Source organism: Oryctolagus cuniculus, chromosome 8 (genome assembly GCF_051225735.1).
Source record: "Oryctolagus cuniculus isolate XC-2025 breed Fujian yellow rabbit chromosome 8, ASM5122573v1, whole genome shotgun sequence".
In the NCBI taxonomy this organism is placed as follows: domain Eukaryota; kingdom Metazoa; phylum Chordata; class Mammalia; order Lagomorpha; family Leporidae; genus Oryctolagus; species Oryctolagus cuniculus.
The window spans coordinates 106,074,316-106,099,486 of NC_142874.1; the positions used below are offsets into that span (position 1 = coordinate 106,074,316).

Consider the following 25,171-nt stretch of genomic DNA (forward strand, 5'->3'; position numbering starts at 1 on the left):
TGTCCATTCTTCTGCTGATGCGCATTTGGGTTGCTCCTACTCTTTGTCTATGGTGAATACTGCTGTATGAGCATTGGTGTACATGTGCTTTGAGTCTGTGCTTCCAGGGACTTGCTGGATGCCATGGTAGTTCTAGGTTTACCTTTTTGAGGAATCACCTGTTTTTTTTTTATTTTTAAAGATTTATTTATTTACTTGAATGTCAGAGTTACACAGAGAAGGAGAGGCAGAGAGAGTGAGTGTGAGTGTGTGTGTGTGTGTGTGTGTGAGTGTGAGAGAGAGATCTTCCATCTGCCAGCTCACTCCCCAAATGGATGCAATGGCTGGAGCTGGGCCAATCCAAAGCCAGGAGGCAGGAGCTTCCTCCAGGTCTCCTATGTGGATGCAGGGGCCCAAGGACTTGGGCCATCTTCTACTGCTTTCCCAGGCACCTTATCAAGGAGCTAGATTGGAAGTAGAGCAGCCAGGACTTGAACTGGTGGCCACATGGGATTTCAGCACTGCAAGCAGCAGCTTTGCCTGCTATAATGCAGTGCCAGCCCTGAAATTCTTTACACAATCTGGATATTAATCACATCCCAGGTATGTGATTTGCATGTATTTCCTTCTATTCTGTGGGTTATCAATTCCCTCCATTGATTCCATCTTTAAGTGCACAGTTTTTAATTTTGATGAAGTCCAATTTATGCTTTTTTTGCTCGTGCTTTTTGGTGCTACATCCTTATTAGCTTTTATTGGATCTTTTTATGCCAGGCTACAGTTTTCATCTACTTCTTAGTGACAATTTTCTGATGAGTTCTTGCTGGGAACTTGCAATGCTTTTTTATACTTTCCAAAATTTCTGTCTCTGTAGAGACCTTGGCTGTGACCCTTCTTCCTGTTCATACTTGAATGGCATTATATTTTGTGTCAGCAGCAAGAGGGTCCTATGGGATGTAATAATGAGGGGCCAGGTACATTTTCAATTTTCAACGTTCAAGGACAGTTTTGTGAAATTTGCCCCGTCCTCCCTTTCCTCCCAGCAGGTAACCTGAGTCAGGAGAGTTCTACTTTTCTGCAGGGTTGCACCCAGTTAAGCAGGGTGTTTTTCTGATGCTTCCTGATAGCTCTGCCACCTTGTGGTCCGTAGAGGTACTGTGCACTACCTCTCTGAACAATTCAGGCCTGTTGGCTCCTTCTCAAACCGTGCTGTCTTTAAGGTCATAAACATCCGGAGAAGAGTCAGAAGATCTCTCGCCAGCAGCTCTGTGCAGCCTGCCACAGTGTCGGGGCAGCCCCTGTCCTAAGCTTCCTGCCTGTCTCCACCTGCAGTGGCACCCGGATACAAATTGAAATGTATGGCTTTTCTCTCCTCTGTTATTTTCATCCTCGTCTATCTATATGGTTTCAGCAGAAGTGACAAAATTCATAATATTTTCATTAGATTTGTTTTTTAATAATTTCATGAACATAACAATATACTAAACAGACTTTTCTCTTTTTAAGTTGTAGAAATTAGTTGATTTTACTTTGCAAGGTGATCTAGGCTATTTTTGTTTTTAAAGATTTATTTATTTGAAAGAGCTATGGAGAGAGGGAAGAAGGGAAGCAAAGAGAGAGAAAGAGAGAGAGAGAGAAATATCTTCCATCCACTGGTTCACCCCCAGTTGGCTATGACAGCTGGGAGCCAGGAGCTTCCACGGGTCACCTATGTGTATGTGGCAGGGGACACTTTGCTGCTTTTCTCAGGTGGTTAGCAGGAAGTTGGATCAGAAGTGGAGCAGCTGGGACATGAACTGGCACCCATGTGAGATGCCAGTATCACAAATGGCGACTTTACCCATCATGCCACAGTACTGGATCCAATCTAGTCTATTTTAAAACATACTTTTATTTGAATGGAAAAAGTCCATGAACTTAAGAGGAAAAGGACACAAGAATAAATACAAATAGGTTTTATTAATCTTTTTAACTCAACTAAACTCTTATGTGTTTACCAATAATTGGATCTTAAATTTTTCAAATTTTAGACCTCTTTGCAACTATGATTCCTAAAAATAGGATGTTTTATGTGTTTCCAGGGTTTCATGACCCCCAGGGTCCAATTTATAAGCCATTGTCTGAGTATAGATAGAAAGTAATATATGCTGTGATGTGTTTCTGTAAGGGTAACTAATAAAGTATCCAAGTGCTTTGACTTTAAAATTAATGAATTCAGGGGCAGGAATTGTGGTACAGTGGGTTAAGCCAGTGCCTAGGATGTGCACGTACGTATTGTAGTGTCTGAGATGGAGTCCCACCTCTGCTTCTGATCCAGCTTCCTGCTAGTGCACACCTGGTAGTCAGCAGGTGATGGCACACATTCTTGAGCCCCTGCTGCTCATGGAGGAGACCCAGGTGGAGGCCCTGGCTCCTGGTTTCAGTGTGGTGAAGCCTGAGGTGTTGTGGGCACTTAGTGAACCAGAGGATGGAAGAGCTCTCTCTGTCTCTGTTACTCTGCCTTTCAAGTAAATAAAAATAAAATGTTTTAGAAAGTGCTTTGAGGGGCCAGCCCTGTGGCATTTCCATGGTGGCTAGTGATCCTGAGCTTTTTTTCATGTGTCTGTTAACCATTTGAATTTCCTCTTTTGAAAAATGCCCATTTAAGTCCTTTGCCCATTTCTTAACTAGGTTTGTTTTGTTGAGTTTCTTGAGCTTATTTGTTGTATTGTTGTTGAGTTTCTTGATCTCTTTATATATTCTGGTTATTAATCCTTTATCAGGGGGCTGGCACCATGGCCCAGTTGGTTAATCCTTTGCCTGCAGTGCCGGCATCCCATTTGGGCACCAGTTCTAGTCCCAGCCACTCCTTGTCCAATCCAGTTCTCTGCTATGGCCTAGGAAAGCAGTAGAAGATGGCCGAAATCCTTAGGCCCCCGCACCCGCATGGGAGGCCAGGAAGAATCTCCTGGCTGCTGGCTTCAAATTGGCACAGCTCCGGCTGTTGCGGCCATTTGGGAAGTGAACTAACAGAAGGAAAACCTTTCTCTCTGTCTCTCCCTCTCACTGTCTGTAACTACCTCTCAAATAAATAAAGGGTTTTTTTTTTTACCAGTTGCATACTTTGCAAATAATTTCTTGCATTCTGTTGGTTGTCTCTTCACTTTGCTGAGTGTTTCTTTTGCAGTGCATAAGCTTCTCAGCTTGATGTAATTCGATTTGTCAATTTTGGCTTCAATTGCCTGTGCCCCTGGGGTCTTATCCAAGAACACTTTGCCCATGCCAATGTTTTGCAGCGTTTCCCCAATGTTCTGTAATAATTTGATGGTATCAAGTCATAGATTTAGGTCTTTAATCCATTTTTAGTGGGTTTTTGTGTAAGGAAGGGGTCTTGCTTCATACATCTGCATGTGGAGATCCAGTTTTCCCAGCACCATTTGTTGAAGAGACTGTCCTTGCTCTAGGGATTGGTTTTAGCTCCTTTGTCAAAGGTTAGTTGGCTGTAGATGCTTGGATTGATTTCTGGCATTTCTATTCTGTTCCGTTGGTCTATCCATCTGTTTTTGTACCAGTACAAGGCTGTTTAGATTATAACTGGCCTTCAGTATGTTTTGAAATTTGGTATTGTAATACCTCTAGATTTGTTTTTGTTGTATAAGATCGTTTTAGCTATTCGGGGTCTTCTATGTTTCCATATGAATTTTAGCATCATGTTTTCTATATCTGAAAAGAATGTCCTTGGTATTTTGATTGGTATTGCATTGAATCTGTGAGTTGCTTTTGATAGTGTGGACATTTTGATGATATTGATTCTTCCAATCCATGAACATGGAAGTTTTTTCCAGTTTTTTGTATCTTCTATTTCTTTATTTAATGCTTTGTAATTGTCATCACTGAGATCTTTGATAGCTTAATTAAATTTATTCCAAGGTATTTGATTTTTTTTTTTGTAGCTATTGTGAATGGGATGGATCTTAGAAGTTTTTCCTCAGCCGTGGCATTATCTGTGTATACAAAGGCTATTGATTTTTGTGTGTCAATTTATATACCGATACTGTACCAAACTCTTTGAGTCGAATAGTCTCTTCATAGAGTGTTTTGGATCACCTATATATTGAATCATGTCTTCTGCAAATAGAGGCAGTTTGACTTCCTCCTTCCCAATTTGTATCCTTTTGATTTCTTTTTCTTGCATAATGGTTCTGGCTAAAGCTTCCAGACCTATATTGAATAGCAATGGCAAGAGTGGGCATCCCTGTCTGGTACTGGATCTCAGTGGGAATGCTTCCAACTTTTTCCCATTCACCATGACACTGGCCATGGGTTTGTCATAAATTGCTTTGATTGTCTTGAGAAATGTTCCTTCTATTCCCAATTTGCTTAAAGTTTTCATCATGAAGGGGTGTTGTATTTTATCAAATGCTTTCTCTGCATATATTGAGATAATCATATGGTTTTTGTTTTTCAGTGTGTTAATGTGATGTATCATATTGATTTGTTAATGTTGAACCATCTCTGCATACCAGGGATAACTCTCACTTGGTAAAGGTGAATGAGCCAAAGATGTGTTGTTGGATTTGATTGGCCAGTATTTTGTTGAGGATTTTTGCAAGTATGTTCATCAGGGAAATTGAGCTGTAGTTGTTTTTCTATTGCATCTTTTTTGGGTTTTAGGAATTAAAGTGATGCTTGCTTCATAAAAAGAATTTGGAAGGATTCCCTCTATTTTAATTGTTTTGAATAGCTTGAGAAGGATTGGAATTAGTTCTTCTTTAAATGTCTGGTAGAATTAAGCAGTGAAGCTATCTGGTCCTGGGATTTTCTTTGTTGGGAAGGTCTTTATTACTGATTCAGCGTATAGTTCTTTATAGTAATTTCTGATGATTCATTTTATTTCTGTAATGTCTGTTACATTTATTTTTCATCTCTAATTTTATTGATTTGCATCTTCTCTCATCCTTTTTTTGTTAGTTGGGCCAATGATGTGTCAATTTTTTTTATTTTTTTCAAAAAACTAGCTCTTTGTTCATCTTGTATTTTTTGTTGGTTTCAATTTTGTTTTCTTCTCTAATTTTAATTATTTCTTCTAGTTTTGGGTTTGGTTTGCTGTTTTTTTAGGTCCTTGAGATACATTGATAGCTCATGTATTTGGTGTCTTTCCAATTTCTTGTTGTAAACTTTACTCTTTAACACTGCTTTTGCTATTGTCCTCTTCATTTGTTTCCAGAAATTTTTTGATTTCTCTTTTGATTTCTTCAGTGACCCACTGTTCATTCATGTTATTCAGTCTCCATGTGTTTGCATATGTTCTAGAGATTCCTGAGTTGTTGATTTCCAGTTTCATTCCACTGTGGTCAGAGAATATGCATGGTATGATTTTCATTCTTTTGAATTTGCTAAGCCTTGTATTATGGCCTAGGATGTGGTCAGTTCTAGAGAAAATTTCATGCACTGGTGAGAAAAATGTGTATTCTGCAACTGTAGGATGGATAGTTCTGTAGACACATCTCTGTTTTACTGTGGAGAGTTTGACTACAATGTGTCTTGGTGAAGATCTTTTCTGGTCATGTCTATTAGGAGTTCTATGTGCTTCTTGTACTTGGATGTCTCTTTCTCCAAATTAGAGATGTTTTCTGTTATTATTTCACTAAAAAGGCCCTCTAATCCATTCTTTGTTTCCATGCCTTCAAGAACTCCTAAGCCCCATTTGTTGGGTCATTTGATAGTGTCTTATGGATCTCAAGCAGTGTTTTTTAGCTTTCTATTTTTTGGTCTGACTTTAAAATTTCCAGTGATTTGTCTTCTAACTCAGATGTTCTTTCTTCTGCTTCTCTGAGTCTGTTGTTAAGGCTTTCTATTGCATTTTTGATTGTTCTATTGAATTCTTTATTTCCACGATTTCATTTTGATTTCTAAGATCTCAATTTCATGGGAGAAATTTTCTTTCATGTTATGTACAGATTCATTAATTTGTGGATTTGCTTCTGATTACTTTTTTTTTTTGGTTCTGATTACTTCTAAGTAATCTTACAATCAATTTTTGAATTCCATTTCTGGCATTTCTTCAGTGTCTTCATGTTCACTTCTAGTATTGAAGTGTTGTGCTTTTTTTGGGATATCATGTTGTCTTCCTTATTCTTGTATCTTGGATTGCTGTAGTTTTTGTTTGGCATTTGTGGAGCTCCTCCTTGATTTTTTTTTTCACTGTGATGGCTTTTATCTTTGGAGTGGATTAGTGAAATGTCAGCTTTTTCAGTGAATACCTAGATGCATGTAGTGTCTGTGGACAGGGAGCTCTGTTCAGTGCTCCAGGGTGAAGAGAGTGTCCAAGGCAACACCCAGATTGGGGGTGGTAAATCTCTTTTTTTCAGAGGAAAGGTTTGTTCTGCTCTGTTGGGGTAGTCTCATGCCCACCTTCTCTCCTCAAATGAGACCAGTGCCTCGGCACTAGCCCCAGTGAATACAGTATTCGTCCACCCTGCCACAAGAACCACCCAAAGTGTGTGTGCCATCCTTGGTGTGGACACAGATCCTACAGCAATGTCCCTCACCAGGGAATCAGGGAGCCCTGAGCCTGTGGAGCCTCCCACAGTGACTGCTGTAAGTCCCAACCACACCCTGAGCCCTTCCAAGCAACCGCAGTGTTTTCACAGTCCCAGCACATAAGCCTCCCACAATCACAACCCTTTGCTTCCTACCCCTCCTTAAAGAAGAAAAAAAAACCCATCAGCAGGCAGCTGCAGATCCCGCTGCAGTATCCTTTTAAAGAATCGGTTGTCACATAGAAATTATTATTTTTATCTATTTTCATTGAAAGCCAGAGAGACAGAGATCTTCTGTCTACTATTTCCTTCCCCAAATGCCCACAACAGCCAGGATTGGGCCAGGCTGATGCCAGGAGCCTGGAATTCGATCCTTGCCTCCCAGGTGAGTGGTAGGAACGTAAGTACTTGAGCCATCATCTGCTGCCTCCTAGCTTGCGTATTAGCAGGAAGCTGGATCAGAAGCAGAAGAGCCACGACTCAAACCAGATGCAGGCTCCTAAGTGGCAACTTAGAGCCTAACACCTGCCCCGTGCAAAAAATATTCTTAGCATTTTCAGCCTTCACTCTCCTCTGGCTTGTGGTGAGAGCTGCTTTTATCTATGTTATGTGATCGCACTCTCATGACACTTTGAAGCTGATGTTCTTACTGCTGTGCAGCAGACGAGGACGTGGGTCTCGGTGGTGATGAAGCTTTTCTGTGGTCCACCTAGTGCCTGTGAGGGCCCTGTGGCTGCAGTGCTGGTCTTCCCAGTGCGCACTGAGCTGCACTCAGGAGGCAGGTGCAAGGAAGGCTGGCGTTGTTGTCATTTACCTTGTACTTGCTCCTGTCCAAAGCTGCACACTGGACCAAGGAGGCCGACTTCGCCGGGGAAAGCTCACTAGCCAGTGCCAAAGCCGGGATTCAAACCCAGGTGCCCCAATTTCAGCTCTGGTGCTTCTCCCAAGGATAACAGCCCTAACCAGGGTAATACGCTGCTTCTGTCTCTGCCTAAATTTAGTCTCACAGTCAAGTTAGTTTTTACTGGCAGTTTGAAATGAACATGGTCCTTTCCCTCCTGCTTGTGATAGAAAAAAGAAAAAAAAGATTGCTTTTGGTTTGCCAGGTGTGTCTTTGAAGGATCTCTTTTTCCCCATAATTTTTGTTAGTGAAAAAGTGTCAAGCATTCCTAAAAGTTGAGAAACTCATACAGTGAACCAATTGGGTAGTATGCCCTTAGATTTATTTACTTGTTTTAAAAGATTTATTTATTTATTTATTTATTTGAAAGGCAGAGTTAGAGAGATGGAGTGCTTTTCCATCTGCTGTTTCACTCTCCAGCTGGCTGCAATGGTCAGGGCTGGGTCAGGCTGAAGCCAGGCACCTAGAACTCCATCCAGATCTCCCATATGGATGTCAGGAGCCCAAGAACTTGGGCCATCTTCCATTGCCTTCCCAGGTGCATTAGCAGGGAACTGGATCAGAAGAAGAGCATCTGACACTCCCATATGGGATGCCAGCATTGTAGGTAACAGCTTAGCTTGCTGTGCCACAATGATCATCCTGCTATATTTGTGTTCACTCTGTCTCTGTGTGCATACACATACATACATGTGTGTCTACTTCAAAAAGTTTGTGGAAACACTCATTTTCCATATACTTTTTGATGAACCTTTGGGTGTATGCACAGACACATTTTATTTGAAACATTTTAATGTATTTGAAGACACATTAACTTCAGCATGTACCTTAACTTCAGCGTGCACCTTGTGGGTGTGAGGAATACCCTACCTGGGATAAATTGGCTCATACATGATAATGCCATCCCTGAAACATTTACAGTTATTCCATCTAATATCCAGTCAGAGTTCCCAGTTGTCCCAGGAAGAACATTGGCTATTTCTGTTTTGCTTTGGTTAATCAATAGACTTTATTATTTGAACAGTTTTAGGTTTGCAGATAAATGAGCAGGAAGTGGAGTTACCACTTAGCCACCCTTCTTCCCATCCTCAGTTTCTGCTTTAACATGTTGCGTTGGGGTGGGAAGCTTCTTACAGCTAGAGGGTGGATGCTGATACATGTGTATGATAACATGTGTCCCTGTTTTGGTTTTTAATGAACCAGGAAAGCATTACATCTGAAGCCAGTGTATTCAGGCGTCTTTTACGCCTGCACCCAGTCTTTCTCGTGGCTTGGTGTCTGAGGAGTCCGTGCTGCTGTTCTGTCAGAATGTCCCTCACTTTGCAGTCTCTTAGCTTGTTCACCCAGCTGCTGTGTTTACTTCAGATCAGAAGTTAGACTTAGGACTGACTAGCATCAGCGTAAACATTTCTGAAAAGAAAAGGAAGAATGTGTTCTTTGTACTCAGATGTTATGTTTTCTCATGATGATAGTTGATGACATTTGATTTATTTGTTTTTTATTTTTTTAGGTAAAGGGCTCAGGCGGTCACAGCCAGGTATGCTTGTAAGGGAGATTTGCATCCTTTACAGCCGGTGTGTAATCTGCAGAGCAATCTTGAGACTGTGCAAGCCTTACTGTCCAGCAAGCTTTTACCTGATGGTTTAGCAACAAAGATAATCCTTACTTAAACAATTGATGAATCTATTTGTGGAAGGATTTTCTTTTTTTTTTTTTTCTTTTTTAAAAGATTTCTTTATTTTGGAAGTCAGAGTTGAGAGGGAGAGACAAAGATGGAGAAGTGGAGAGACAGAAGAGAGAGGTTCCATGTGTTGGTTTATTCCCCAGATGGCCACAATTGTCCCAGCTGGGCCAGAATGAAACCAGGAGTTTCATCTGGGTCTCCCACGTGAGTGTGGGCCATCTTCTTTCTGATGCTTTTTCCAGGCTTAGCAGGGAGCTAAATTGTGAGTGGAGCAGCCAGGGCATGAACTAGTGTCATATGGGATGGCAGCATCACATTGCATCACATATGGTGGCTTTACCCACTATGCCACAATGCTGGCCCAGTGGGAAAGATTTTCTAATCCTGTCATTCCTCCTACATTTAGCTACTGCATTCTTAGTCATTCTTTGTGTCACTATGGATTCAGGGATTTGTATACACAGTGGGCTGTCACAAAAGTTACTACTGTTAGTGTTCCAGCTATTCCAGATTTGGTTGGTGGGAGGCCGTTATGCTGACCCATGGGTCTTTATACAGTGCTTCCTTAGTCCCTGACCCTTTCCTCGCTTTCAATAACAAAATGTCCTGGGTGCAGCTTGTGCTGGCTTTCTATCCCTTTGGTTCGTTGGTGAGATGGCTTTCTGGTCTAGAAAATCCTTGCTAGATTTATGAGCTTTAGCTCAGGTTCCAGAGCCTCATAGTAAACAGCTCTGAATTTAATCAGCAACTTTGTCTCATTTTCCTTTTGGATACCTCAAGTTCATGGAGGATTCCCTCAAGAAAACTGAAGCCACTGATTTCAGCAATCTAAAGTCGAATTTTATCTGAAGCTAGGCAAACAGTAGCACGCATGCAAGGAGTGTTGTCCCCTTGCATCCTCACAGGATTGCCACGTAGAAAGGTCAAGACACCAGGGCGTGTCATTGTTAAGATCTCAAGTGCTGTGGCACTTGAAGTTACGTCCTGGCTCTGGAATGTACAAGCCCAACACAGGGGCAGATTTCTTTTCTTTCTGCATTTTTTTTTCATCCCCATAGAATTAGAAAGGTTACCCACTGATAAGGTGGTTTTGAGGCTTAGTCACTGATGTTGAGTTTCTCGTGACAATGCCTGGGACAAAGTCAGTACTCTGTGAATATTAGCTGTTAGGAAAACTCAAGACTTCTGAAACTCATCTGTATTGGGGAAAGCCTTTTTGGGTTCTGCTCTAAGAAATTGTGATGTTGGCTTCTGAGCCTATCTTACTTTGTCTTGAGCTGACTGAGACACACCTTGGTATTCCTGTTCTCTGCTATAGGAACATGCATTTTTTTAAAAAAAAAAAAGATTTTATTTATTTGAAAGAGTTAGGTAGAAACAAAAAGAGACATCTTCCATTAACTGGTTCTCTCTCCAAATGACTGCAACAGGTGGAGCTGAGCTGATCTGAAGCCAGGAGCCAGGAGCTTTTTCCAGGTTTCCCACATGGGTGCAGAGGTCCAAGGACTTGGGCCATCCTCTACTGCTTTCTCTAGCATATTAGGAGGGAGCAGGATTGGAAGTGGAGCCCATATGGGATGCTGGTGCTGCAGGCTGGGGCTTTAACCCACTGTGCTATAGTGCTGGCCCCAGGAACATGCGTTTTTTTCTCATTTCTAGAAAGTGTACTGGTGTGTGTGTGTGTATGTGTGTGTGTGCGTATAGAATAGGACAGGTTCTGGCTAACATAAGGACAAAGACACTTTACTGGAATGAGAAGGCATAGTTCACGGACTGGAAGGAGAGCTGATATCAGACAGGGCAGCTGAGGCGCAGAGTAGCCCCAGGGATGTGGGTGGCCAGAGTCATCACCCGTCTCTTTGGAGCAGGACAGGTGCAGTAGGTGAGCTCCCACCATTCTTCTTTGTGACGAGCCACTCCAGCCTCCATGGCCTGCCTGCAGGAGAAACAGTTGGGTTCACCTGTGGGCCATGCTAGAGGCTGAGCATTTTGAGTGGCAATTCCCCCCAAATCCGTTCCCCAGGAAGGTGCAGTCAGGACTTGTAAGTATTCGCTGCAACCCTGGTGAGTGCAGTTTGTAAGCTAGCTTCACTATTTCTTGAACAAATATAGATAGCATAAATAAGCAGGGTCTCCTGCACTTGGTCATAAAAAAGAATACTATATAAAACCAAGGAGCGACCAGCATTGTTATGCAGGCAGCTAAGCCACCCGCTGTGTTGCTGGCATCCCTTATCCAGGCACTGGCTCCTTCACTTCCAGTCCAGCTCTCTGCTAATCAACGTGGGAAAGCAGTGGTGGGTGGCCAAAGTACTTGGGCCCCTGCTACCCATGCAGGAGAGACCTGGATGGAGTTCCAGGCTCCTGGCTTTGACCTGCCCAGCCCCAGCTGTTGTAGCTATTAGGGGAGAGAAAAGTGGATGAAAGGTCTCTGAGTCTCTCCTTCTCCCTGTCACTCTGCCTTTCAAATGAAGCTTAAAAAATCATAAAACTGAGAAAATTTGATCTCTAGGCCACACTGTCTCACCACAGCTGTTTGGGTCCTGCTTTCCTTCTTTGCAAGGCAACGATGGAAGTACTAAGTGACTCCTGAGGGTTGTTTAAACAGTGAAATCTCACAGTCCCAGGGCTGTCTTTTTTGTGTGTAAGACCCTCTGTTGCATTTACACACACACAGTCTTCAAGCTCATGTGACCTATGGGAATTTACATGTAAACGAATTTAAACAGTTAATGGAGACTCAGAATTCCTCAGTAATTCTTGTTAGATGTGTATTTACTGAGAAGCTGAAACTCTTTAGGTATTCAAATTTATAGAGTGGTGCAATCATTGTATTAGGGTCAAAATCATTTCAGTGTAAATGGAATTATAAATGGCTTTTCATTTCTACAGTTTTTTTTTTTTGTGACTATGCAGCTATCAAGTATTTCTTATTTACAGAAAGGAGGTTTTGTATTTGTTTTAAGCTGTTGTAGATTCTTTAATAGTTTAGGTATAAACTACTAAAAACATCTTATTGTTGGGTTTTCTATTATGAGTCCTTTACCAACTAAGATGAGCAAAACATAATATGCATTTGTGGTCACTGAAGGGTTAATCTGAGTATCTGCAAACATAGCTACTGTATTATGTTTCATTGTGGTTACTTTGATTTACTTCTCAAGAAGTGTCAACTTGAATTAGGTTACCAATTAAAAACTAATCAAATCTTGCTTTATTACTATGAATGTACAGCTGCTATGTTTCATTTTTAAGTAGTCCTTGTTTTCCTTTAAAGGACTGACGTGATTACCTATGAAAAACAGTAATCAGATCGTCCTTTACAACTGTGCTCACGTATAGATACGTGACGCAGTATGGCTGTGTTTTGAGTAAACAAAGGGTGTGATGTGCAGTCACTTCAGAACGTGCGAGGCTATGTCTCTTACTTGAAACCTTTCTGAGCCCCAGTGCAGGACTGCTGGGCACCCTGCCTGTTTGCACAGACACAACATACTGTCTGCAGCTCCACTCAGATGTAGACGAGATTTCTATGGAAACCTTGAAAATTTTAAAGAAAAACTCAAGAAATTCTGATAGAGCAAATCATTTAATATATAGTTATCATTCAAAAGTCATACTTACAGATTTTATAAAATCGGAGGTGTATACATGACACTATTGAGGTCCTCAGAGTATCCACCAACTCAGCATGTTTCAACCATGGGGCCATTGTGCACCCAGTTAAACCCCTGCTTTTGACACCGGCCTCTCATATTGGAGCACGGGTTTGAGTCCTGGCTGCTCTGCTTCCTAGCCACATCCCTGCTGATGTGCCTTGGAAAGCAGTGGTAGATGGCCCAGGTATTTGCGGCTCTGCCGCCCATGTGGGAGACCTAGCTGGAGTTCCAGGCTCCTCACTCTGGCCCGGCCAGACCTGGCTGTTGCCAACCATTTGCAGGGAGAGTGAACCAGCAGAGGAAGATTTCTCTGTGTCTTTATGTGTCTGTCTGTGTGTGTCTCACCCTACCTTTCAAATAAATAAATAAATCTTTTAAAAAAGAAAGCTTTGGTCCACAACCAGTGTTATAGGGATAGTTGAGTAGGTCTGTATTACTGTAAGAAGGAATCAAAAAGGTGATTCTTAGAAGGAAGAGGAGGCGGTTAAAGGAATCAGCACTTGCTGAGTGCACCGGGCAACGTTCTCATTCCTTCCCGAGTATGAGCTCATTTCCACTCACACATTCCTGTGACTAGCTCTGAGTACTCCTGTTTTCCAGATGAGTGTTCCCATTCTCCAGATGGGGAAACTGAGGCAGGCACACGTTAAATGACTTGTCCAAGGTTATACAGCTCGTAAGAGTCAGAATGGGTTTCAGATGCTGAAAGCCACATTTGTGTGATTTAACCTCATTGAATTTCATTATTGCTGGTAATTTTTTGGCTATTTGCTTACTGGAAACTTCCTATGCATTCAGTAGAAGGAATTCGGCATGTTTATAAGTGCATATGAAAAAAGTAATGGTTAACAATTTTATTTAAAGAATAATTATTACTCATGCCTTAATTTCTTGGTAAGAGATCAGGGTTCTTGCTGTACTACTGCTCCATGGTGATTCACAATATTATCTGTAATATTAACAAATGCTACATCTGTACTGTAATTTCACATCTGCTGGATTTTCACCAAATATGACCATCAAAGGATGCTAATATGTCAGTGAGAGTTGGTCTGATTCTGTAGTTTGAATTTTATAAACTCAACTCGAGATTATAATATCCTACTTAACAAATATTATAGAACTAATTTGATTGTCATCATTTTGTTTTACGTAGAGCATTTATCAAAGTTTCCATAATGTTACACAAACTGCACTATAACCTTAATATAAGTTTACATTGAGAGGGAGGCACATGGACCTAAACCAGAACGAAGCTGTCTCCCAGCACTGTGTGACTTAGTCCACATTACTTGTGTCTCTGGCCTTTGTTTCTTCAAACATTTCATATGTATTTCTGCCTAGGATATTGTAATGACTAAGTGTAGTCATCTAATAATAGTTACACTCTGCTTTGTTGCTACATTCATTGTAGGAAGCAAAAATTTCCCCCAATTTGACTTCCTCTATCCCCAAATAAAATTGTTTGCCTCCTGTTCTCTCTTTTCAGGATTTATATTTATTTATACAGACATACACACACACATATACATACATATGCACAAATAAATATTTACATAGACCACATTTCTATATACATGTGAATAACCTTTTTATATCGCATATTAAAAAATTCTGAGGTGCAAATTTTTACTAAAAGCTTGTATTGATTTTTTTTTCATTGTGGTAGTGACTTGGATCTGTTGAATGTAAGTTGCAGTTCTTAGTTAGAAGACATAGCCTGATTGGAAAATTGTAAATTATGACCACGTAAAATGTTCCTGTTTCACACAGAAGGCAATTTCTGAAGCCCATAGAGAACTGAATGGATTTTATATGCTGGAAAATTACTGAGTAATCATAATAATTGCAGATTAAATCAAATCAGAAAAAATGTCTACTCTACATCTACAATTTTTTCCTTTGACACTGTAAAGTAAAACTACCCTGAAATAACCTCTGGATAAATATTCATCTTTTGAAATGTCTCCTTGAGGACCTGTGTGGGGTATCAGTGATCTCGTGAGTGTTTCATTTTCCTGTTGGCCAGGTACTGCCGAGTCCCACCCCTTGGTTACTGTGGTACTATGTCCTGGATACTGCAATGTGTTGCTCCCTCTCTTAGCTACACTAAGTTATGGCTCTGGATTTTTCTTTGTTTTTCCCCCTCTCCATCCATCCCCAAAATGCATGCGAGAGACGTTAGGGATTCCGACTTGAGTGGAAGTAACAATCAATGAAGACCGCTTGTGGTGGTCTCCAGAGACTAAGACGTTTGAATCCAGGTGTTTCTCCTGCAGCCATGCAGCCTCCTGTGGTGAATATGACGGACTGCTCTTTTCTCTTATGCCCTTTTAAGCAAAGTAAGGCAGCAGTTCGGCTGAGAGAAGACATGAAAAAGATCGTGGCGGTACCAGCCAGTGCAGCGAGGGATCCTGCCCACCAGCAGGTGTTTGGAGTGAGCCTGCTGGAGCTACGGCAGCGGGGGCTCGCCGAGCACGGCGTCCCTGCCGTGGTGTGGAGCCTGGTGGAGTACTTGACACAGCATGGTAAGCTGGGTCCCCTTGGGCTCTGTGCGTTTTTACAGTTCTTGTGTAAAGGCCGTGTGTGTGTGTGTGTGTGTGTGTGTGAATTACTTCATAGTGCATGATTGCAGCTGTCTGTAAAGCAGCCTAACTGGAATATCAAAACATTGGTAGTGTGTTTTTTCCCTTAAGAAAGGATATTACTGCTTAATATTTTAAGAAACTACTAATTCTGTTATCTATAGAAAAATTGATTTAAGTATTGAACTTTCTAATTTGAAATGTTGCCTAATTTTTTTTAACTTTTAAAAAAACCTTTTATTCATGTATTTGAAAGTCAGACAAGACAAAGTGTTCTACTGGCCCACTACCCCCAGATGCTCACAAGGGCCAGGCAGGGCTAGGCCCCAGCCTCCCACTTGAGTGACAGAGACCCAGCTGCCTGAACTTGCTGCCCCCTAGTGTCTGCATTAGCGGGTGGCTGGAGTCAGGAGCAAAACCAAGACTCCAACTCCAATGTGAGATGTGGTTGTCCCAACCGTGGCTTAACTGCTGTGCCAAATGTCTGCCCCTACTTCTTAGCTTTAAGTGCTGAAATACGCTTGAGAGAACAGTGTTCCTAACATTAATGGTGGGTTCGCTTGTGTAATTAAATGTCAACCGATAACACCTGAATTGATTCAAAGCCGTTGTGGAGCGGCTCTTTCAACTCATGTCAATCATGACCTTATCAGATGCCCTGCCGTCTTGATACACTTGCTAGCGATACCAGAACCGCATGGTGTATAGCACAGAATGAAGTGAAGACGAGTGTCAGTTTGGGAGCTGTGAAATTCAGCATGTAAAGCATTTGGAGAGCAGTATAGCACATTGCACAATAAAAAGTTACATTATAACCCGCTTGGTTGTGACTATGTAGCCCGCAGCTCTCTGATGGTTTTATTTGCAATAAATAAATAAAAATTTGATTTGACAGAGTTAGACAGTGAGAGAGAGAGACAGAGAGAAAGGTCTTCCTTCCGTTGGTTCACCCCCCCCAAATGGCCACTATGGCTGGAGCTATGCTGATCCGAAACCAGGAGCCAGGTGCTTCATCCTGGTATCCCACGCGGGTGCAAGCCCCCAGGCACTTGGGTCATCCTCCACTGCCTTCCCAGGCCACAGCAGAGAGCTGGACTGGAAGAGGAGCAACCGGGACTAGAACCTGGTGCCCATATGGGATGCCGGTGCCGCAGGCAGAGGATTAACCAAGTGAGCTACGGTGCCGGCCCCTGCAATAAGATTTAAACATGGTTAATCTGAGAGGGTGCTTCCATAGCCCTTAGAGCTATAGTTTTCAAAGTAGGTCAGTGTGTTGGGGGACTTCAGACCGCATAAGAAATATCAAGGCATGGCGTTTGGTGTGATGATTAAGAAGCTGCTTGGGACTCATATGGCAATGTTTGAGTTCCAGTCCCAGCTCTGCTTTCTTCCAGTTTTAGGCAGGTGGCGGCAGGTGATGACTAAAGGATTTGTGTCACTGCCACCCATGTGGGAGGCCTGGATTGAGCTCCTGGCTACTGGCTTTGGCATGGCCCAGCTGTAATTGTTGTGGGCCTTTGTGGGGCAGGTGAACCAGTAGTTGGGAATTTTCTGTCCCTCTATGTATCTACCTTTCAAATAAAATAAATAAATGTTTTAAAAAAGCATAATGGGGGTAGGGCTGCCACCTGCAGTGCCAGCATCCCATGTGGGCTCTCGTTCGAGTCCCAGCCACTCCACTTCTGATTCACCTCTCTGCTTTGGCCTGGGAAAGCAGTAGAGGATGGCCCAAGACCTTGGGCCCCTGCATCCATGTGGGAGACCTGGAAGAAGCTCCTGGCTTTGGATCAGCGCAGCTCCGGCCATTGCAGCCATCTGGGGAGTGAACCAGTGAATGGAGGACCTCTCTCTCTCTCTCTCTGCCTCTTTCTCTCTCTGTGTAACTCTGACTTTCAAGTAAATAAATAAATCTTTATAATAAAAAAAGGCATAATGGGGCCTGCATTGTGGTGCAGCACATTAAGCTGCTGCCTATGATGCCAGCATCCCATGTGGGTACCAGTTCCAGTCCTGGCTGATCACTTCTGGTGCAGCTCCCCACTAATGTGCCTGGGCAATCAGCAAAAGATGGGCCAAGTGCTTCAGGCCCTTCACCCTGTTGGAGACCCAGGTAGAGTTCCTGACTTCAGCCTGGCCCAACCCTGGCCATTTGGGGAGTGAACTGGCAGATGGAAGATCTCTCTCTCTCTCTAACTCTGCCTTTCAAATAAATAAATATTTTTTAAAAATAAGAAGCATAAGTATCAGTAAACTTTAAATGATTTAGGAAGGAAATATTCTGAGCAGTAAGTTTGGAATTTTTATGATTTCTGTACTAAAAGGACAAATGCAGAGTGATTACAGAGGAGAATATAAGACTTGTGGGGTTTTAAATGTGAAGCTTGAGACCTAAGAGAAATCCCGTACCCAGTACAGTACTTGGTACTGTCTGCTCCAGGCCCGGATCCCGCTGGGGTCACAGGTTCCCACCCTCTGCCTGGAAGTGTCCTTTGTTGGTGGGTGAGCCCCACTGGGCCTTTGTTCCTCCAGGGGTCAAATTCCACAGGGCCTGTGAGTGTAAGTCCTGGCCTCACTAGTGTTGGTTAAAAAACCCATCTGCTCAGGTTACCAGGATGTAAATAACAAAGCAATACTTTATTCTAAAAGCTGAAAAGCCAGACTTGTGTTCTTACCTGGTTTTCTCCTTATTTCTGAAAGGGCAGAAACTGCACAAGGGCCAGATTCTTAGAAAACGGCTCTGGGTTTGGTTTGTTCAAGTACTTGAAAACCTCACTTGTTTTTTGAAAGGTGCGAGGTGGGGGGAGATAGAGAAGAGAGAGAATGCACAAGCAAGACTGCAGTGCCTGCAATAGCTAGAGCTGGGCCAAGCCAAAGCTGGGAGCCAGAAACTCCATCTAGGCCTCCCAGGGAGTGGCTCCGTGGAGCCCCCACTCCTGCCTCTCAGGGTCTGCATCATTAGCAAGAAGGAGTCAGGAGTTGGATGCGTATATCCACCCCAGGTACTCCACCTTGGGATATGGGCGTTGTAACCAGCATCTTAGCGGCCAGCCCAAGCAGTTAAACAGAAAAAGGATTCTGTATGGCACAACAGGAAGATGGGACCTTGACCTACAAAGTCTTGGAGCCAGGTGCTGCCTGGTCACAGGTGTGACAGGACTCATTTGCACTTTCTAGGTTGAGTAAAACTGCAACTCTCAGGTACAAGTATCCCCTGAATTTGTCAGTGTAGTTTAGTATTCTTCAGTTGGTTACCTAAGTGTGACTACTGAAAGTGTTTGGTGTTGATGTAATGCATGGTCTTTTTTATTTTTTTAGGACTTATTTATTTGAAAGGCAGAGTTTCATATATACACACACACACACACACACACACACACATATATATATATAGAGAGAGAGAGAGAGAGCGCACAAGCGAGCAAGCTTCCATCTACTGGTTCATTTCCCAGATGGCTACAATGGCCTGTGGCTGGACCAGGCTCAAGCCAGGACCAAGGAGCTTCACCCGGGTTTCCTGTGTGTGTGGCAGGGGCCCATACTTGGGTCATCATCTGCTACTTTACCAGGTGCATTTCTATGGAGCTGGATTGGAAGTGGAGTAGCCAGGACTCAACTAGTATTCCTATGGGATGCTGGCATCACGGGTGGTGATCTAACCAACTGTACCATAATGCCGACCCATATTCCGTGTTCTTTTCTCCAAAGTTGACTGAGCATATCATGCAAAACTATTTATATATTCACTTTTTAAAGCCATGTATTCAGTCAGTCGCCCAAATATGTGGGTTACACATTTTCAGATTCTACCAACTGCAGATTGAAAATACTTGAAAAAATTGAGTCTTTGCTGACATGAAGACTTTTTTTGGTCACTGTTGCCTGAACAATAGTAGCTCTGTAGCATTTCCACTGTATTAGATAATTGTAATCTAGAAGCTACGAAGCATACATAGGAGAATTTGCAGAGCTGGCATGAAGATGCTCTCCTATGTTATTGAAGGGTTCTTGTGCAGCCCTGGATGTGGCTGTCTTGGGGGAAGGGTTCATATTGCATAAAAAGCTTTACTTATCTTTAACTCTTTCACCTCTTCTACACATTGTTGCACTATATGTGTCCTATCTTTATACATTGGACTTATTGCAGTCTTGCTATTTCTAAGCAATGGTTCAGTGGTAAACTTTGAATGTGCGTCATGTCAAGCATGTATGAGTGCGTCTGTCTGTCTCGAACTACTAGAGGTAGGCTGGTGCGTGTGTAGTCAGCTCTGCAGCGGCTGAGCCAGTTTGTGTGCACATCATCATCATCATCGTGCGGGAACCTTGGCAAGACAGGCAGTAAGGCTTGGCTTTCTCCACCCTCCCCGATCTGTCCAGCATACTTAGTTACACTCTACTAGGGTATATGCAGGTAATGCTGCCCAAACACTCTAGTAGGCTAACTTGGCCATTCTTCAGTAGGGATGTGAAATAGAATTCCTAATTGAGTGTTGTCAAAATACACCTGCCTTGGCAACACCTGGTCTGAATCACAATCATGACTGGGCAGGCTGGGCTAGGACCTGGCACCTGCATCTTGACTGTGTAGCGAGTTACTATGTATTGAACTGGAAATTCCTTCCTCAGGTTGAAGCTATCATTAATAAACCAAGGAACCCATGTACATTAGAAGGGGGGCATGAAGCTTAAGGACAAGATACTTCACTCCCTGTTATTCTTTAGTAGTGTCTTCGAGTCAGCAAATATTTATTATATACCTGTGATATAGTCCACACTCTGTCAGAAATAGGGATGATTGGTCACATAATTTAATCAGAGGGGGATATTTTGATCTTAAACTGCATTTACATGAAATAAAAAAATTAACTTTTTTTTTTTTAAAAAAAGACTGACTTATTTGAAAGTAAGAGAGGTAGAGAGGTAGAGAGGTAGAGAGGTAGAGAGGTAGAGAGGTAGGTAGAGAGGTAGGTAGAGAGGTAGGTAGAGAGGTAGGTAGAGAGGTAGGTACAGAGGTAGGTACAGAGGTAGGTACAGAGGTAGGTAGAGAGGTAGAGAGAGAGAAATCTTCCATCCCAAATGACTGCAACAGCCAGAGCTGGGCTAGACTGAAGCCAGGACTTTATCTCAGTCTCCCACATAAGTGGGAGAGGTCAAGAGAGACAGGACATCTTTCACTGCAATCCCAGGCACATTTATTAGGGAACTGGATCAGAAGTGGAGCAGCCAGGACTTGGAATGGAGTGTATGTGGGATGCCAGCTCTGTAGACAGCTTAACCTGCTGCCCCACAGTGCCGGCTCCAACTTTAACAACTTGACATGAGAGAAATTTAGCACAGAAGGTCTTTACATAAATGATGTTTTTTAAATTTAAAATTATATAACTTACAATGCATTCCCTCTTTAGATTACTTTATAATTCGTCCTTAGCATTAAGACATGGGTTACACCTTTTGGACAGTGTAGGATTCTCCATTGACCACCAGGTGGCAGAATGTGCTCATGTTTTGTCTTAGTGCTGGGCCAAATGTGCCATTTGGGAAATGGTGACTTGGGGTGTATTTAGTTTCATACGATTTTTTAAAAAAAATTATTTATTCATTTGATAGTCAGAGTTACAGAGAGGCAGGGGCAGAGAAAGAGAAAGGTCTTCCATCCTCTGGTTCACTCTACAAATGGCCACAACGGCTGGAGCTGTGCTGATCCGAAGCCAGGAGCCAGGAGCTTCTTCCGGGTCTCCATTGTGGGTGCAGAGCCCAAGGACTTGGGCCATCTTCTGCTGCTATCCCAGGCCATAGCAGAGAGCTGGATCAGAAGAGGAGCAGCCAGGACTCGAACCAGCGTCCACATGGGATGCTGGTACTGCAGGCAGCAGCTTTACCTGCCACAGCGCTGGCCCCTATTCATACGATTTTGAAATAAATCTCAGTTGTACCAAAAAGTAGCTATCGGTGGTATAGCTGTGAAGATATACAACTTTTCTGTCATTTCTAAGCCCTCATTAAGTTGTGGTTTCGTGGTGATTAACTGTGTCTTCCAAAATCAAGGATAAGAGGATCTCAGAAATGGAAGAGGGTAGCAATTTCACGAAGCCATTTCATGATCTTCAGAACATGGCTGGTACAGTCATAACTTCCTAAAACTTTAGGGTAGGAAAAGTCAGAGATTATATAGTCTGGTCAGCCTTAGATGGGAAATGGAAATATTATAGAATCACAAGAGACTTTTAAAAACTGGGTGGATTCTGTCTCCCAGGATGATAGGCCCACATAAGCGTCCCCTGGTTGGAGAACCCTGAGTGTCATGAGCACTGCTTTGGGTGGGGGTGGGGGGCAGTTGTGCTGGTAGTGGCGTGGAGGCAGAAGCGAACGTCCGAGAGGCCCTGACGTCGAGACTTCCAGCCCTGACTTGTCTCTGCCAGTGTGGCCCGCTGGGATCCGCAGCCTGGAGGACCGCAGGCTGTTCTTGGAGCGGAGCAGCTATTTTGAAATTGCTGGAAGTGTGTTTATTTGAGGAAAGGTTAAAAAAAGAACACTGTTGGGAGAGAAAGCCTAAGGTCACAGTTAGAAAAACACTGTGTGAGCGACAGACCCAGGCGCATTTGCTGGCCAAACACAGAAGGCAGCGTTAGGCTCAGGGGCTGGGTAAGCACAGGAGCAGGACAGAGAATTCTCGATTCTCAAGACTTGGGCTTGGGCCAGGGCTGGTGTGCTCCCTCTGTGATGCCAGCCTGTGTTTCTGAGTTAAAGGCAAACCTCTGAGGCGGGCTTTGGGCTCAGTGGTCAAGCCACTGCTTGGGACACCCACATCCTGATCCATAACGTTGACTGCCTAGTTCAAGTCCTGCGTGCTCTCTTCCCATTCAGCTTCCTGCTAATGTGCCTCCTGGGAGGCAGCAGATCATGGCTCACGTCCTCGGGTCTCTGCTCCCCACTGGGAGACCCGGATGGAGTTCTTAGCTCCTGGCTGCAGCCTGGCCCAGACCTGGCTCGTAGAGTCATTCGGGGAGTGAACCAGTGGATGGAGGATCTCCCTGTGTCTGTGCCTTTCATATTAAAATAAACATGGCCAGCGCCGTGGCTCACTAGGCTAATCTTCCACCTAGGGGTGCCGGCACACCAGGTTCTAGTCCCGGTCGGGGCACCGGATTCTGTCCCGGTTGCCCCTCTTCCAGGCCAGCTCTCTGCGGTGGCCAGGGAGTGCAGTGGAGGATGGCCCAAGTGCTTGGGCCCTGCACCCCATGGGAGACCAGGAGAAGCACCTGGCTCCTGGCTCCTGCCATCGGATCAGCGCGATGCGCCGGCCACAGCGCGCCGGCCGCGGCGGCCATTGGAGGGTGAACCAACAGCAAAGGAAGACCTTTCTCTCTGTCTCTCTCTCACTGTCCACTCTGCCTGTCAAAAATAAAAAAATAAAATAAATAAACCTTTGTGGAATAGAGGAAACAGATCATGAAGACTTTAAATGATTAAGCTGAGTGTCACATTGTACCCGATGGTCTATGGGTTTAAGGGAATGGTGTGTATTTGTTGTCCATTGCTGCATAACTAAATTACTCCCTGCCTGTTGCCAAATAGTAGACGAAAATGTCAACTTTATTATTCCATAATTTCTGCGAGTCAGGAATCCGGGCACAGCTTAGCCATTGCTTCTGTCTTTGGGTCTCTTCCAAGGCTGTGTTCGTGGTATCTGCTGAAGGTATAGTCCCATCAGGACGGATGTGGGAGATTCTCTTTCATGAGCATTCATATGGCAGTTGTCAGGGTTCGGTTCCCTGTGGGTGTTGGCCTGAGGCTCTCACTTATTCACTGGTCATTCACCAGAGGCGACCCTCAGTTCCTTCCCTCTGGAACTTTCCATAGGGTCATTGACAATACAAATAGTTGCTTTATCAGAGAGAGAACCAGCAAGATGCATCGCTGCAGTCATTTTAACCTAATCGGAGATGTGACATCCAGTGACATTTGCTGTATTCTGTCGGGAGGAGCCACACACTAGGTGTAGCCCATGCTTGAGTGCAGTGGATTACAGATGGTGCTAAGAGGTGGGGATCAGAGAGTCGATTTTGGAACCTGCCCACCACACGCAATGACTGGTATCTCTTCTGATTAGATGGTGTCCTGGCCATATTGATTGTTAAATGTTTTTAATACCATGCTTGGTATCACGGTTTTTCTTAGAATTGAAGCTAAAAAATCCATGTCAATTGTGATATTGATGTTCTCATGGCCGAATCATGCATACGTAGGGAAGAACACAACTATCTCACCAGGCTGCAGGTTCCAAAGGGTAATGATAGTGTTTGAGTTTTTTTTTCTACTGATTGATACTTAAAATTTGTATTACTTATTTTTATTTCTTTAAATGGGAGAGAGAGGAAGAGATCTTCCATCTGCTAACTCACTACCCAAATGCCTGCAACAGCCAGGGCTGGGCCAGGCTGAAGCCAGGATCTTGGAACTCCATCTGGGTCTCCTTTGTCTGTTGGGAGACCCAAGTGCTTAATCCGAGTACCACTGCCACCCAGGGTACACATTAGCAAGAAGCTGGGTCAGAAGCAGAGCCAAGGCTCAGTCCCAGTCACTCTGATACGGAATACAGATGTCCTGGTGACATTGGGAGGTGATTAGGTCAAGGGGACTCTGCTCTCATGATTGGATTTCATGCCATTATTGTCGGAGCAGGTTGCTATAAAACGGAGAGTTTGCCCCCTTCTCTCTCTCCCCCTACCTCTTACCTTCTGCATGATAAAGCAACCAAAAGGCCCTGGGAAGACGCTCGCACCTTGGCTGATACTGGACTTCCCAGCCTCCAGAGTTGTGAGCATTTACACTTCTAATCATCATAAATTACCCCTCTCAGATAGCCAGGCCTGAACTGAGCCCTGGCCTCCTGGTCTTGGCCTTGTCCAGCCCTGGCTGTTACAGGCACTTGGGGGAGTGAGCTGACACATGGAAGATCTCTCTCTCTCTCCGTCTCTTTCTACCTTTCAAATTAATTAACTAATTAAAAAATTACAACAAGTTTTGGAGAAGGCAAACATTCAAAGCAGAGTAGGCCCTGATGCCTGAGCTCATCGGTTTCCCCTGACCTGGGCCCCGGCCCGTCCGTTTTCTCATGCTTCAGCCAAAGGTCACATTTGCCTCCTTGGCGAAGCCTTCTCTGCTGGTCTCCGCTGAGTGACAGCCTTATTAGCTGACTGAGGGAAGGATCTTGTCTTTCACCAGTTCTTTATCTCATAGAGTCTGGAACTTTGAGTTTGATTACCAAAGAAGTGCAGCAATACGGAAGATTCTTCCATACACATCAGTTTTTAAAACATACAGCAGGTGTACTATTGGACCTAAGACAAGTTTGGGTTTGTGCTGTCTTTGAGTACTTCTATATATATATATATATGTATATATATATATAAATTTATATATATATATAAACTTTTTTTTGACAGGCAGAGTGGACAGTGAGAGAGAGAAACAGAGAGAAAGGTCTTCCTCTTCCGTTGGTTCACCCTCCAATGGCTGTCGCACCGCGCTGATCCAATGGCAGGAGCCAGGCGCTTCTCCTGGTCTCCCATGCGGATGCAGGGCCCAAGGACTTGGGTCATCCTCCACTGCACTCCCTGGCCACAGCAGAGAGCTGGCCTGGAAGAGGGGCAACCGGGACAGAATCTGGCGCCCCGACCGGAACTAGAACCCGGTGTGCTGGCGCTGCAAGGCAGAGGATTAGCCTAGTGAGCCGTGGCGCCGGCCAAGTACTTCTATATTTTTTACACTTGTGTATTGCCAGCTCATGTGGCAATCATTTTTTTTTAAGATTTATTTATTTATCTGAAAGTCAGAATTACACA

At 43.6% G+C, this 25,171-nt stretch overlaps 1 protein-coding gene across 10 annotated transcripts in view; it reads left to right on the plus strand.

Moving 5' to 3' along the window:
* Positions 1–25,171, plus strand: part of FAM13A (family with sequence similarity 13 member A) — a 388,793-nt gene that overhangs the window by 48,467 nt on the left and 315,155 nt on the right. For 9 of the 10 annotated variants that reach the window (XR_016212400.1, XM_070047870.2, XM_070047871.2 and 6 more), the window contains exon 2: positions 15,083–15,272. The exons of the other annotated variant lie outside the window; for it this stretch is intronic. Coding sequence is in view for 8 of the 9 variants with exons in the window: in XM_051819564.3 (XP_051675524.3) it covers positions 15,083–15,272 (190 nt within the window). In the remaining variant the exon portion in view is untranslated. The remainder of the gene's footprint in view (positions 1–15,082; positions 15,273–25,171) is intronic. 10 annotated transcript variants of the gene reach the window in all.